The sequence below is a fragment of the Aotus nancymaae genome, unplaced genomic scaffold (assembly GCF_030222135.1).
Source record: "Aotus nancymaae isolate 86718 unplaced genomic scaffold, 86718_ANA_hifiasm-v0.15.2.pri h1tg000036l, whole genome shotgun sequence".
NCBI lineage: Eukaryota > Metazoa > Chordata > Mammalia > Primates > Aotidae > Aotus > Aotus nancymaae.
This window is the reverse complement of record NW_026988450.1, coordinates 86025176-86041553: the sequence shown is the minus strand read 5'-3', so window position 1 is coordinate 86041553 and position 16378 is coordinate 86025176. Positions and strand designations below refer to the sequence as shown.

Below are 16378 nucleotides of genomic sequence, written 5' to 3'. Positions count from 1 at the left end.
TCTCAATGAAGGGGGTATCAAGTGAGTCCCATGCCAGAAGTCTCCAGGTATATCCTGTGAGTTTAAAGAGTTTGATAAATGCAAAGTTTTCAGGAGATTCCTCCCGTCATCTGCAAATATACATGGAAGTGAGCTGAGCAAACATGTGGGCATGCTGTTGTAATACACGCGGAGGGACAGGAGCCTCCATGCATGTCTACACAGTGCTTAGAGGGGTTAATGAGAGGCTGCATTGCAGGGGAACTAAACAGGGCTTTGGAGCTGGGCTTCCTGGGTCCAGACGTTGCCTCCCACTTTCTATATGTGATCTTGGGCATGTTGCTTCACCCTCCAGTGCCTGAGTGACTCCATCCATAGAATAAGAGTGATAATATCAGATTTATGGGTGGGATTACTGTAAGGATTAAGTCATTAAGTAAATTAAAACGTCTACAAAGCTCTTGGCTCACAGTGCGTTGTAACTCCCAATGGGCGGTGTTACCACTGTTGTTCTTAGACCCCCTCTTGTATATGTAGGAGAGGGTGCCTGGATGGATGGCACTGATCTGAGATCTGAAACAGGAGACACCGCAGGTGTATTGCGTGTGCCTGTGCGTGTGTGCACACAAGGTGTTGGGGGGGGATTCTTGATAAAGATGAGGACATGTACAAAGGCAGGAGCTGTGACCAAGCAGGGGTTTGCAACCCTGGCTGCCCATTAAAATCACCTAGGAAAAATGTGCAAATGTTTCATGCTTGGGCCACACCCTCAGGAAAGCTGAGACGGGCCCCGACATTGGTGGACTTACAGCCTCCCAGTGATTCTGGTGGGCAACCATAATTGAGGACCAGTGCGAGAGCGCAGTTTGTTCATGGAATGTAAAGCAGGCTTCTCTTGACTTAATGTCTATTCACCTTGAAGATCCAATGTAGGTATCACCTCCTCTAGGAAGCCTTCCATGACCTTTCTACAGTACTCAGTATGTATCTCTTGCACAGTACTTTACAGATATATTTTAATTATCTACTTAAATAGCTATAACATGATCATATGCCTCTTCCAGGTCTGTATGCATTTATGTTTGGCCTCCCAGAGCTTGGCACACCCCTGGGATGGAACCGGCCCTCAGTGAGCAGAGCAAGGGAGTGAGGGAGTGAACAAAGATGCTTGGTTAGTGCCCATGTGACGAGGACGAAAGTGTGGCAGGCATGGACGACAGGGCCTTTTTTCAGGGCGTTTCAGCTGTGACAGCTCTGGGCTGCAACTGCCTCCTTGTTAGAGTAAAGGGCCTCCTCGGTCTCTGGAAGAAAGCCTTCCAAGCCCACCATCTGTGATTGCAAAGGCCCGGGCATCTGTGGAGCAGAAAAGTCCCCTTGTGGCTTAATTAGAGGCTTCTTTAACCTTATCTAAAGCCATTTCTATAATCTACCTGAGGAAACATAATCCTCCCAAAGACATATTTAATGAATAGCTTTTCTTTTTTCTCTTTTCCACTCTGGTGGCTGAGCTCTGGATTCATGCTGTCCTTGCTGGTGCCACTGTGGTGGTTGGGGGCAGTGTGGGGGGATGATGGTGCTGGGAGGGAGGGAACAAGGAACCCCGGGAAAGGCAGTCTGAGTTCCGGAGGCCTGGGATACCTCCCACCGACACCGAGCTGCCTGTCCATTTTGAAAGAGTCACTGACCCCCACTGTCTATCAGCCATTGTGCTAGGGGCCGGGAGTACTGAGAAGGCTAAAGCTCAAAATGCAGGCAAACGGGGATGTAGGGAGCGAAGCGAGCAACGCGTGGGGAGACGCGCCGTGAGAGATGCCCGTGCGGGTCAAGCACACGTCAAGGAGGAGGATCTTAGACTTACAGGCGGGGCATTGGAGAAGTTTCAAGAGTCATCAGAAGCAGTACAGACTGCGCATGGACTCCATGCATCTAAAATAAAAGTCGAAGTTATTTTTTAAAAAAGAATAAACCAAACACCACATGTTCTCACTCATAAGTGGAAGTTGCACAATGAGAACAGGCGTACATAGGAAGGGGAACATCACATACTGGGGCCTGTGGTGGGTGGGGGAATAGAAGAGGGATAGCAGGGAGTAGGGGGATGGGGGAGGGATAGCAGGGGGCAGGGGGCTAGGAGAGGAATAGCAGGGGGCAGGGGGCTAGGAGAGGAATAGCATTAGGAGAAATACCTAATGTAGATGGCAGGGTGATGGATGCAGCCAACCACCATGGCACGTGTATACCTATGTAACAAACCTGCGTGTTCTGCACATGTACCCGAGAACTTAAAGTACAAATTAAAAAAGAATAAAAAAGAAACAAGGAGACACAAAATTGGCTTCTTAAATGGTTACCTGGTAGAGGATGGACAAATCCAATGTGATGAAGAGAAGAAGGGAAACTGGAAGGTGACAGGAGAAGGTGCTGCAGGGAGGGCCTGGGGTTGGAGAGAGCCAGGTGTGTGTGCAGCCTGCTGCAGGCACGTTCGTGTGGCTAGGAACGGGCGTGCATTGGGCCAGGCCGGGAGGTAGGCAGAGGTGAGGTGGAAGACGCTTTCAAGGGCAGTAGTGCCAAGTGCCGACACAGGAGACTGGTTCTTATTAGTGAGAGGCACTGGTTCAAGAATCTGCATAGAAGTCACTTACAGTTCATCCAAAGGCCTCACTCTCTAGCCGGGAGGTTTTCTAATGACTGACCCTGCCCACCATATCCCCCATCCGACTTTTACTTTTCTTAACACTTTAGACCATGATAGATGGGAATGGGCCAACAGTGGACACTCCGTCTTTGACCCCTGCCTGCTCCAGAGCCAGTACTGGAAGGAAAGCTTCCATCAGAAGAAAATGCAGGCCATTCCCTCATTTTGGAGTTTTGTGGTTTGTGTCGTCATCACAGACTTACCTTACCTTTCAGAAAAAGTAGCTCAGAGATGATGCCGTGACTGAATGACGTTCCGTACCTGGAAACAAGTCATTCATGATAAAGCAAAAATCTGCAACATTTAGAGAACCTTCCTCCTCCTTCCCTCTTTTTCTTACCCTTGGAAGCTCCACTTTACCCAATCGGTCTCCATCCAGCACCAGTTTTCAGTCTAAGAATAGCAGAAGAGATGTCCAGCATTTCAAGCTATTTGGACTTGGATCTCCTCATATGTTATTACATCCAAAAGCAGTAATTTTCTTTGCATACTCACTTTACAGATGGAGAAACTGAGGCACAGGGCAAGGAAGGGAAAGGATGGGATTGGATGTGGCTGTGGCTGTGTGTCCCTGGTCTATTGTGCATGGTAGAGGGTGCCACGGCACTTTTAATTATTAACTCTATTCCTATTTCCACCACTGAACAAGGCTCCCCACAGACAGAGACCCGCTCTTGTTCAACTCTGAGTTCTCTCTCATTGTAAACATGTGCCTGGGACATGGAAGTTGCTCATCAAATGGTTGAATAAGTGGTGAAGCTTAGAGGTCAATGACAGACCTTGGCAACTGGCTCCCTGCCATCCTCAGAGATGTGAACTCTCTTCTCACCTCTACAGAATTCAAGTTGCTCCCCCAAAAGATGGCTCTCCTGGTTCTAAACTGCAGCTCTCTAAAGCGTTTCTGTCTAGAGGGTCTCTCCCAAAGCCTCTAGGCCCTCTCTAGTCTAATTCCTCTTAGTTTTAGTTAATGCAACCAAGAATCCTCCTTAAGAAATGTGTAGTGAAGCCAGGTGTGGGAGCTCATGCCTGTAATCCCAACACTCTGAGGCAGGTGGATCACTTGAGCCCAGGAGTTCGAGACCAGCCTGGGAAACATAGTTAGACCCCATCTCTACAAAAAGTTGTCTGGGTGCAGTGGCATGTACCTGTAGTCCTAGCTACTCCAGAGGCTGAGACAGGAGGATTGCTGCAGCCCGGGAATTCAAGGCTGCAGTGAGCCATGATCATACCACTACACTCCAGCCTGGGTCACAGAGCGAGACCCTGTCTCTAAAAGAAAAAAAACTGTGGAGTAATGTGAGGAGGATGGTGCAGAAAAGCTATGGAGCATCTACCATGCACAAACCGCCTCAATCCTCAGGTGCTGTGAGGTTATAGAGATGCTCTCTTCTCTCAGGAGGTGTTTTAAACACTTACCATGTGAAGGTGGCATGTTGATGTGGCTTCATAGTCAGACATCCCTCCAATTGGATCCCTGCTCTGTGTAAGGTCAGGCATTCTTTTACTAACTCTTGTTTCACTTCCTGTAATTGGATGGTCACAGTAACTCTACCAGAGGGTGGCTGGAGGGATTAGATGGGGAGCACTGTAAAATGTCTAGTGTTCTGCTTTCCGAACAGGAGAGAGTAATGATTGGAAGTTGTAACTGCTGTAAAGTACTGTGTCCAGAATGTGATACGATACAGAGTAGAGTCCAGTATATGGATCTGGGGTACCTTGAAGAGTTTGGGGAGAATGTGAGTAATAGGTTTCCAGCTGGTGGCAACTGTGAAGACATCATAAAGTGTCCTTGGCTCTGGGAATTGAAAGGTAGGGAGAATTGAGTTTTGTGGTGATGGGATTAGGAGGCTTGGATAGAAAAGTTGAAAGGGTTTATCCAGAATAAACAAAGAGAGAGAAAAACTATTAAAGGTTCAAGATCTTTATGGAACCCTAAGAGTAAGCTGTATTTAGAACATACATGAAAGTAAAACGAAATGGAAGAGATACACTGGGACTTGGTAGTGGGCGATCTTGCCTGCTAAGGGCTTTGGATGGTTTTCTGTAGACAGCAAGGAGCTACCCAAATAATTTATTGTTGCCATTGCTGTTTTAGCTTCCACATCAAACGTGATAACATGATCCTGCAGTACTATGAGGTGTGATATAATGCTACAGATATGCAGAGAAAGGGAGAGTGATTTATTGAAAACAGAAAAGTCAGTAAAGGCTTCAGGAGGAAGACTGCAATGCCTTCATGGTCGGGAGCCTTGACTACCACCGTTTTCGCCTTTCCAGATGTTGAACAATCCAGAGAAGATTGCCGAGCAGATAAGCAAGGATCTGGCCTGGCTCACCTCCCACATGATGGCTCTGTGGACCCAGTTCCTGGACACAGTCACTCTGCACTCCCAAGTGACCACTTATCTCACCCAGGAGCACCACACCCTGAGGGTGAGTCACCAGCTGGTGTACATTCTCCAATCGCATGCATTTGATTTCTTTGGAGGAAACTTTATGAGAATTAGATCAAGCACTGGGATTGGCCTCTAGATCTTCTTGCTTTCCTGCCTCCACCACGAACATGCGGGGTGGCATTGAGAACTTACCTAGCCTCTCAGGCCTTTGCTGTGTCATTCATAGAATTCCTGCCGTGGTAATCTCAGAGGGTGCCAGAGCCTATTACAAGGAATATTATAAGTGCTTAGAAAAGAGTTAACATAAAACATTGCTCTCTGTGTATTTCTCTGCCACCAGCTTAGGTGCACATGGGTGGGTGCTAATGCATAATTAAATATATTGGTATTTAGACCAACATCTTGTTAGAACAAGATGACAAAACATATGAAGATCAGAGTACAAAATGTTGAGAGAACATACATGGTGGGCTTTGGGAATTCTGTTTCATCTGCATTTATGTATGGACCCTGTTCATAGAGGTTTTATATTCTAGTAGAATAAATAAGACCTCAAGTTAAAAATAATAGCAAAAGCAACGTAAGAAGAGTTTCATAGACTGCATTAACCTCTGTTTGTAAACCAAGTGTGGGCTAAGAGAGATGAATGAGAGAGATCAGCTTGGAGGCATATCAAGACTGTTTCAGAACCTTCAGGTCATGGGCATGGCTCTCCTCCTGTTTGTAAATGCCATTCATCTCTTTGACCTCAATTAAAAAAGAGAAAGTGCAGGTAATACCTACCTAAAGAATTGAACTGTTGACGTTGTTTTATTCTGCAGGTCCGAAGGTTTTCTGAGGCCTTCTTTTATATGGAGCACCAAAAACTTGCAGTCCTGACATTTCAGGAGAATCTGTAAGTCATCTATTGCATGCCCACTTGACTCCTAAAAGCAGCCACCCCAGACAGGCTTGTTCAAAGTTACTGTTCACTTCCTCACTGGATGTGAAGGGGGGAAGTCTGCCCACCTCTGCACTTTCTGTCTGCATTTCCCAGACAGGCTTGTTCAAAGTTACTGTTCACTTCCTCACTGGATGTGAAGGGGAGAAGTCTGCCCACCTCTGCACTTTCTGTCTGCATTTCCTTTGCAGGCACAAGAGTGTCAGACAGCTTGCAGAGGTGGGAGCTGGCAGGTGGCAGAGAAGGTCACCAGCCCAAATTTTCTTTTGTTGAGTGTCATGGTTTTGTAGACAGAATGAGGAACCCTAGGTCCCTGAAGACATCTGTGCTGAATCCTCTGCAAAATGAATTAGAAGCAGGTGGTGTGGCCACAAACTATGTCAGAAAAACACAGAATTCACCTGAGACTCTGCGGTAGCTACGAAATGCATTTAGCATAAGAATTAAGTCTGAACTACCAAATTAGGAGGGCTGATGAATTTCTAAGTTTGTCTTGTTCCTGAAAAAAAAAAAATGAAAAGTACTCAAGGAATTGAGAGGGTTGATGGAGGATGAGGTCACTCTCTCACAGATTCCCCGGGTGAGCAGCAGCAGAGAATCCTTGAACATGTTTTGTCCTCTGGTCCACAATCGAAGGGTTTCTTTTTGCTTCCGAACGATATGGTCACCTCAGAAATTAAATGTGGATGGAATAATGTTTGAGATGCCATAGCAAAAATAGAAGGAGAAACACTCAAGACCCATCCATCACTCAAGACAGACCTGGAGACCTTTTCGCCTTTCTCATTAGAATCCTATTTTCTCCCCACACTTCATTCTGTTTGGAAAGTACGGTGACATTCACAGCTTGTCTCGTGGATTCTGCAAGTGAGGGAGTTACAGCAAGGGAAGCACAGCTGCGTGTCGAAATGACCAGTCTAGGAATTTCTACAGTCGTCCACTCACTCATTTATTCCTTTATTCCAGTGCCCAACTAGAACTGGGAGAACATATTTTCTAGAACTAAAATCAAAGAAGAGCTAATCTGATGACAAATACAAACATAACTGAGGGTCACTGAGAAAAATATTGCATATCAAGATCCCTGCAGGAAATCTTCTTTCCAGAGTCACAGCAACAATAGGTAAACCTTAGATTGTGGAGCCATGGTTGTATTCTCAAGGAGTGTGAGCACACATAGAGGAGACAGACTCAAAGACCACTGCTCTCCTGGAAGAGCTTTGGAACACCGACCACCGGTACAAACTGCAGATGACCCAGCACTCAGATTGCATGGGTTCAAGACCCTGTTCCTGCATTTATTAGCAGTTGGTCTTGGGAGAGTTATGTTTCTGTCCTTGTTTTTTTTTCTCACCCCCATCCAGTCTCAGCTTCCTCATCCACACAGTGGGTAAGGTAGCAATTGGGAGGACATAACAGGCACTTCCATGCACAGGGAACGCATGGAGCTAGCCACAGAAGAGTCTAGCTAGCCTCAGAAAATGTTAGATGGTGCCTGAAGAAGTAAGCAAATGTGTGTTGTCCACATAGGAGTGGAAACACAGCAAGAATGCAGTAAAGGTGCTGTATACATGGGTCACTCATCCTAGTCAAGAAACAGGCAAGATAGAAATTATATAATTTCAAGTTTGACAAGTGGAAGAAAAAAGGCAAGATAAGAACATAGAAAATGAAGAGAAATGGGGTATGACCAGTGTCCTCATAAATGTTTAACAACCAGCTTTCAGAAGAGCAAAAACAGAAAAAGGACGAACTGCCTTTGTAGTGTTTGCTGATTTCTTCTATGCAAATGTTTTCACAGTGGTCGATTTCAGGCTGCCAGTGTGCTATCACTGAATACGGAATCGGGAAGAGATGTGCAGAGTTAGCTATTGCAAACCAGTGTGAATGGGCTCCAGTGCAGCACAAGGAGTAGAAGAGAAAGTCTGTTTTAGCCAAAGTGATAAGAAAAAGTCTTTTTGAAGATGTGACATTTGAAGGGTGTCTGGGGTTACAGCAAGCCATGCCATGACATACGAGGATATTGTTTAGGCAGACAGAATGGTTGTCGTAAAAGTGCTGATACGGAAGCACAGTGTGTTTGAAGAGCAGCAGGAAGGCAGGGGAAGCTAGAATAGAGTGAGAAAGCAGAAGAGAGGAGGGAGGGCCGCAGGGCAGCAGGGACCCAACCGTGTGGGGGCTTGTCGGCCGGAAAAGGACTTTGGATTGTGTACTATGATAATTATGGTTAATGCTTTTGTTTTTCTTTTACCAGCAAATAAGGATGGGCCTTGGCATTTCAAATCTCACATACAAGATTTGAAATCTTGATTCTGTAACTTGTAATGCTTGTGACATCAAACTAGTTACTGAATCTCTTATATCTAATTTTTTTTAGGTGTAAAGGGAAGATTCCTTCATTCAATAAATAATGTATTTAGTGTTGACTATGCATTAGTCACAATTTGGGGTGTTGGATATTCAACAGTGAATAAATCAGACAAATCCTCTATCTCATTGAGCTTATATTTTGACAATGGAAGGCATACAAGTACATAGATATGATATGCTAAGTGGTAATGAGTGTTATCAGAAACATACATCTGTGTGAGAGGGACAGAGAGTACTAGTTCATGGAATTGTCACCGAAGGTCCCCTTCAGAAGGTGATGGTTGAGTGGAGATCTGATTCAGATGGGAGATGGAGCTCCCTAGATCCCTAGGAGATTGTAATGTTTATCCTCTGAGTGACTTTAGAGATGAGAGAATGTTGTAAGCTTTCAATGAAGAGCAGACATTAACAGAAAACATAAATCATAGACTAAGATAGGAGGGATACTACTCAGGAAAAAGCAAATGTTTACCCAGGTCATCAAGAATGAGAAGAGCTAAAAACAGAGAGGGAGCATTTTATTTCAGACTGAGAAAATTACTAGAGAAAAGGTACGAAGCGCTGTGAAGAGAAGTGAGGCTTACCGTGAGATGGTGAAGAGGGATGATGCAGGGCTGGCAGCTATGCGTGAACGTGGTTCTGCACACCTGGAGGTCAGAGCTGGAGGGAAGTCGTCGCCCCAGGGAGGTCATGCTGCTTACACACGAGACAGTGGCACACTCCCAATCAGGATGGACATGGGGCAATGCAGATGGCACAGGTGAAACTCATCTGTCAAGACACATCTTGTTCAGGCTCAGATTAAATTGTGTTTCTGAAACAGTGGATTGCGATCATTTAGTGGACAGTAAAATCAACTTAGTGTATTTGGAATAGTGCTTCTTAGATGAAATAGGATAGGATAGGAGGGAATAAGAAAGGACAGGGCAGGGCGGAATAGATGGTATGAGGAAGGAGTGTTGGCTGAAACTTTTGCTTCAGTACATGCGTTTCTCGGGGGATGTGATTGCACTGGGTTGCCTTGGAAATGAAGACCACCTTTTGCCTTGGGTCGTAATTTTTGAGACGTGTTCACCAACGATTTAGAATCGGCCAGCAGCAAAGGTGTGTGTTATTGTTCCTCTTCTCTGCTTTACCAATGTCTAGCCAGTGCTTTTCACACAGCAGGGAGGTGTTGAGTGAAAGCTGGCTGAGGAATGAATGTGGACGCGGTGATGGGAAGAAGACCTATCCTGATGTGTTCGTTTTCATAACAATAATTATGAGATATCACTCTGACTTTTACATTTCCTGTGTTGATAATTTTAAGTTTTAACTTTTGAAAAGGAATTCATTCTAAGAGGTGCTATGTCCATAGGGTTGAACACAATAGGCATTTTACCTGGTGCGAATAAATAGGCATTTATTCATGGTGCTTAGTCTATTGAAATTACTCTGATCAGAAACTTGAGCGCTTTACATACTTTGGCTCATTTAATGTTCACATTAACTCGATGAGGTAGGTACTAATATTTTCCCCACTCTAAAGAAGAAGAAACTGAGGAATCCTGGGCTCAGAGAGGTTAAGTCACTTACCTTAGACCACACAGCCAGCAAGTGACACAAACTTGGATCTGTTGGAGCCCAGAGACCACACTCGTAACCTCCTGGCTTTGGCTTCTCTGTGCACTGTTGAGCCATCATCCTAGGGAACACATGAGAAGAGATAAAGTGAAAAGCAGATTTTTGAACCTCTGAAACAGAAGCATCCTCATGCTTTCACGCTGTATTCCTGGAGTCAGGATTACAGTCCTACAGCATAAGCTCGAACTCTGGTAAACCTGACAATGAAAAGAACAGATGAGCCAGGTCCTGTATGCTCCAGGAGACTCCTTCCCTATGTGCCACACAGACTAGCCTAACTAAAACCCAAGGATTCTGCCTGGATGCTCAGAATGGAAGTATCTCTGCCTACTGTGCCAACAACTGGTTTCCAAGCAAACTCTGCTCCCCAGAGTGTCATTTAGATGGATGAGGAGGGGACCATGTGCTGAACAGGGGCCATGCATGGAGCATGCACACTCAGACATGGGTGTGCAAGGCTGACCTATGCCGGCTTCATTCCAGGCTAGTGTCTTCCCACTGGTATGGCTTCTGCAGTGGGGGGATGGGGGTGGGGGAGAGGATTGAGAGGTGACAGTTTGAAAAGGCAAAGGCAGAGTTCAGATTCCTGTTTGGGTCCTCTTGAGGGTAAGGAATGAGGATTTCTTATTTAGTTAATGCTACTCTGAGTTGTTTATACGTGTTTACTTACTCAGGTCCTTTCTCCGTCCCTTCCTCCCTCCCTCTGCATGATTATTCGTCATCCATTATATCCAGGAACTGATCTGGGGACTTTCCATACAGTGATTTCAAAAACAAACAAGGTAGACAAGGTCTCAGCCCTCACTGGACAGAGAAGACAATAAATAAATTTGCAAATAAGCAAGAAAATTTAAGACAGGGCTAAAAAACTGGGTAATAGAAAGTTCCTGATTTGACCGAATAGGACCAGTGGCTCTCGAAAGTAGGGTGTTAAAGGAGAACAGTTCAGAGAAGGTGACATTGACGCTAAGGTCTGAAGGTGGGAAGAAGCCCCAGAGGACGGTACATTACAGGAGGAGGTAATGGCCAGTGCAGAGGCCCTGAGGCCAGACACAGCCTGAAAGCTGCACCAGAGATCTAGGAGAACGTCAGTGGGGCTGGAGGACTGTGTGAAGAGGCAGATGGGGGAGTTACAGTGATGGCTGGGATAGGGTCATTCAGAGCCGTGGAGGGTCAGCAGTCAGGATTCACTCCCAGTTTTGCTAATAATAAACTCAACTCCAACTCCACATTCTCCCTAGTTTGCTTAATTCAGAGAGAACGTGGTTTTCTTCTTTAAATATTAGTCAAGTATTGTTGCCTTTTAATTGACCTTTCTTAGCCTATCTCTTTATTCTCCACAGAACCCTATAAAACACAATCACATCAACATGCACTGTACGTGCAGAAATACATTCCCACATATGCACCCATGCACACACCCTGCAACACCCATACGCACACCCTGCGACACCCATGTGCACACCCATGCACACTTCTGCATGTATAAACACACGTGTCCGTGAAAACACATGTACACATGCATATACACCCGGGAAAACATATGTACACACATGCCACACCCATATCTACACACCTGCACACACCACACATGTAAACACACCTGCTCACTCACAGACTCCCTGCCTGGTCAGAATGATCATTCTCAAACACAGACGAGGCTGTGGCCCTTCCTGGCCTATCGGTCTTCACTGTTTCCTCATCGCCCACATAAAGTCTAGACTCAAAAAACGTGCTCGGGACCTTCCTGCGGCCCCAGCCTCCCTTCGCTGCCTCCTCTGAACTGCTCTTGCAGGGTTTCCTAGTTCCGTGCATAGGCCATGTTGATTAATTGTATTCATGTAACAAATACTTTTAGTCAAAATACTGTTCGCTATATAGGAGGCATTGCCTAAGGCACTTGGGATACATCACATCAGTGAGCAAAACAGCATGTGTCAGAAGACAGGTGCTAACCACTTAGCATTGTGAATCAGTAAGTTATGCAGTATGATAGAAGGTGACAGGCATTGTCGAAACACAGAGCAGGGTAAGTGGACATCACGATTGCCTTTGGCTGGGCTGAGTCGGGTGGATTGTGGTGTTTCCTAACTGTGATCTTTGCCCTGGAGGAGAGAATATCCCTGCCTGGAACGCTTCTCCCTGACTTGCTTCAGTCAGTTACCATCTGCGAATTTCTGTTACCGGGATCTGTTTTTGTCAGTGTTCTCCAAAGAGACAGAACCCATAGGATATACGTGGAGAGTGAGAAGTGAGAAGAAATATATTAGGACAATTGACTCACTTTATTGTGGAGACCAAGAAATCCCACGATGGGCCTTCTGCCAGCTGGAGGACCAAGGGAGCCGGTAGCATGGCTCAGGCCAGGCTTGAATTCCTCAGAACCAGGGAAGCTGATGGTGGCCAAAGGCCTGGGAGCCTCTGGAGTCCAGTGGGTGAAGAGGGGGCTCTTGAGAGTCCCGGAGTCCCAGAGCTGGAAAATCTAGAGTTCTGACAGCAGGAAAAGAGCATTCCAGATCCAAGAGAGCATGAGAGATGAATTTGCCTTTTCTCTGCTTTTTGTTCCATCCAGGACCCAGCTAATTGGATGGTGCCACCCACATTAAGGGTAGATCTTCCCCACTCAGTCCCACAATTTGCACTCCAGTCTCCTCTGGAGACATCCTCACAGACACACCTGGGGCCGCCCAGTCATTCTAGTCCATGCCAAACCACCTGGGTTTCCCTTTCAGCAGAAGCATTGAGAATAATCCATGCAATGTCGAAGAATGTTTAGTGCTTTACCAGCTATATGGAGAACACATAATCCAATCAAGGTGACATCCAAAATCAACCATCACAGATTCACCGCTTGTCACCTTGTTCTTAAATCATATTTAATCTTCAAATAAAGACAGTAAGAGTGTCATAGTTACATCTAGCATGACACAACTATCCCGCAACTTCCTCTAGACAGCCACATTGCACTGGCCATGCATCATGTTTAAGGAGGCCAGGGAAGCTTCTCCCAGGAGGCCTGCCTAGCAAAACCTTTCTTGTCTGTGGTTGGGCTAAGAGGTCATGCACAGGATGTTGGCCTAGAGCCAGACCCTTCAGATTCCTCCAATCAGAGAGAGGCACTGATTCCTAGGTACCCTTTAGCATTTTCAGTCTGTTTTCAACACTTGCTAGACGTTGTTTTAGGTACTTGGTCACATTCATGATAGCCCTATGCTCAAGAAGCTACATTTTCCTAGATCACAGCCTGCATAACATAACTTAGACCTGACTCTCCCACACATGTCCTGCTATATTGTAATTATTTGCTTAATCACATTTTTTTTTCATGACTGTTAGCTTGTTAGACCTAAAATCAAGCTGCAATCCTCTAGATATACTTCCTAGCCTGTGCACACCATCCTAAGTCCACTGGTGTTCAACATATTTTCTAATAAATAAAAAACTGGACCAGAAGTTTCAGATTCAGAGGGTGGTAAAAAGTGCAGAATTGACTGCAACAAAATTCCATTTAAACACTCAGATAAGAATATTTAAAGAGTTAAATATACTGAGAAGGATATTTAAAGAGTTAAATATTCCAAGAAGCATAGTTAAAGAGGTATATATTCAGAGAAGGATATTTAAAGGAGTAAATTTTCTGAGAAGGGTATTTAAAGAGTTAAATATTCTGAGAAGGATATTTAAAGAGTTAAATATTCTGAAAATTCACAGAATTATGAAGCTGTAGCAGCCTTCAGGGCTTTGAGGAAGAAAAAAATAACTCTTCTCCTCTATTTTGGTGGGTGAAGATCCAATTGAAAAATGAGAAGGAAACAAAATATACATATTTAATATGTATATTATGGATATGTGTAGGAAATCGTAGTTAATATGTAAATTCAGTATGTATGTATATTATATGAAATATATACACGTAAATATTATATGTGTCTATAGTTTTATCTTCATTGCATCTGTTACTGAGGATGCTGGGTTTGAGAAGCTTTGAGTCTGTGCTGTGTTTCACAACTGTGAAGCTCTTCTACAGGCAGCTGGTCTGTAAGGCTAGAGAATAAGAAGTGGGCTGGCTGCTCGAACCGGAGTGATAGACAGACAGAAACTAGCTCTGCAAGCTCAAGTCTTCTCCAAAAGTCACAGACTCTGTGAGGTTTTAATTCAAATATGCCAAAATATGACCAGATCTTAAGAGGTCTAAGAAGTAAAAAAAAAAAAAAGAGTAAAGGGTATATAGATTTACACTTTTTCCCCAAAAATACTAATTTAGGATTTCTAGTCATTTAAAAACTCAGCTTGCTTTCCAGTAATGTGGTATTTATTATATATTCCACTAAAATGGTCTATGATAAACACCCTTGTGTTTCTACTAATCCTACAATCCCCGTCCTCTAACCTCAACGCCTCAGCCAGTTCCAAAGCAAAGCAGTCTACTGCTCTAGGGGCTGAGTCGGTGGGTGGAAGAAGGGAGAGTGATGGGCAGAGTCGGCTGAGAATTTTCCCAGTGTTTTTCTGGGATTAGGAAGAGGAGGCAACAGTTTGAAAACCTTTGCCTCTTCCCTGGATGTTCACCCTGCCATGTGCTCCCCAGGATACAGACGCACAGCCAGCTGTCCCTGGACATCCGGAACTCGGAGTACCTCACCACCATGCCCCCGCTGCCCGCAGAGTGCCTGGACATCGACGGCGATTGGAACACCCTGCCAGTCATCTTTGAGGACAGATACGTGGACTGCCCTGCGACAGGTTTGTCTGTTGTGTGTTGGAAAGACTCAGGAATGACGCTGTCCTGTGGGTTTCCGACAGTGGCCCAGTTTGTTTATGTCCCAGCAGAAGTGAGACCAAATTAATGAAGGATTTTGTCAGTTCGTAGAGAGGAAACAAGATAATGGTTTGAAACGACTTTATTTCCGTGAAATCAACAAATAGGTCTAACAAAATAACAGTGAAAAACTTCCTCCTTGACTCCTTCTGGAGTGGAATTATATGTAGTGCTTCAGCATTTTCACCTGCAAAATAGGAACCACAGCCTGCCCACCCCCACACCAGAGTGACATGAGAGTCAGATGAAGATCCTTTCTTGTCTCAAATGTGCCATTCAAATAAATGCCATTTCCAGGTGGACTCTGAAGGCATTGGGCCATCTGGGCCACTGTCGGTGTGGAGTTGGCACATTCTCCCCTTGTCTGCCTGGGTGTTTGTTCTCCATGTATTTCAATTTCCCCCCATACTCTACAGCTTTGCCCATTAGGTGAATTGGTGTGTATACATCATCGTGGTCTGAGTGAGTGTGGGTGTGTGTGAGTGCGCCCTGAGATGGGATGGAGTCTTGTCCAGAGCTGAGTCCTGCAATGAGATGGTGTCTTGTCCAGGCTGATTTGTTGTCTGTCCTGAGCCACCAGGAAAGGACAAAGTATGGAAGCACTCAGTGAACTACCGTGTTTCTGATTGATTGTGAACTATACAGGTTGGCAGGAGGTGCTCCTTACAATTTCACTTTGCAGACACTTATTCTTTGATCTAACCCACCACCACTACAACTGCCGTCACTCATTGAGTCACCAAATACTGGGCAAATTATTATTATTATTATTTTGAGACAGAGTCTTGCTCTGTTGCCCAGGCTGGAGTGCAATGGCGTGATCTCGGGTCACCGAAACCTTTGCCTCCCGACTTCAAGTGATCCTCCTGCCTCAGCCTTCTGAATAGCTGGGATTACAGGCATGCGCCACCATGCCTGGCTAATTTTGTATTTTTAGCAGAGATGGAGTTTATCCATGTTGGTCAGGCTGGTCTCGAACTCCTGACCAAAGTGCTGGGATTACAGGCGCGAGCCACTGTGCCTGGCCTATTTATTTTTATTAGTTATTCTTAAATGTATGCATAGCTCAGATTTACTTCAGAGTTAAATATTAGAAGTGTTTTAGGTCTTTATTTAGAAGTTTAATGGTGTTTTCGGGATCTGAAATATGCCATAGGAACTTAACTCTTGTTTATAGCAATTAGCCTATAGTAAAACTGGTTCTGTTATGCATCCTTTTAATCGTGTTACAGGTCAGTGTTTCCAGCAACCTATTGGTGATGTTAAATGAGGACTTACTCTATATAGATTAATAGATAAATGATTCATTTCAGGAAGAAAAGATAACATGTTTGTGCATATGTATCCAGAGTGCAATCTGTTTTGCTGATGTCACACAGAGTTTGCTAATGGACTGAGAGATCAAGTGGGAGTGCCCTGGGCATGTCAAGTGGGAGTGCCCTGGGCATGAGGTCAAGGTTTGTTTCTTGTCCTGCCCCAGGGCCCTGCTCCTGGAAACTCAGCAAGCTAAATAGTCCCGTGCTCCCTTCGAGGATCAGAAAAACATCAGGCCCTATGCT

The 16378-nt window shown here is 45.0% G+C and overlaps 1 protein-coding gene across 2 annotated transcripts in view; it reads left to right on the top strand.

The window, feature by feature from the left end:
* The window catches only part of FAM135B (family with sequence similarity 135 member B), a 347663-nt gene that overhangs the window by 297197 nt on the left and 34088 nt on the right, over positions 1 to 16378 (top strand). For both annotated transcript variants that reach the window (XM_064384625.1, XM_012461173.3), the window contains exons 10-12: positions 4952 to 5107; positions 5892 to 5965; positions 14589 to 14743. In XM_064384625.1, the coding sequence (XP_064240695.1) occupies positions 4952 to 5107; positions 5892 to 5965; positions 14589 to 14743 (385 nt within the window). The remainder of the gene's footprint in view (positions 1 to 4951; positions 5108 to 5891; positions 5966 to 14588; positions 14744 to 16378) is intronic.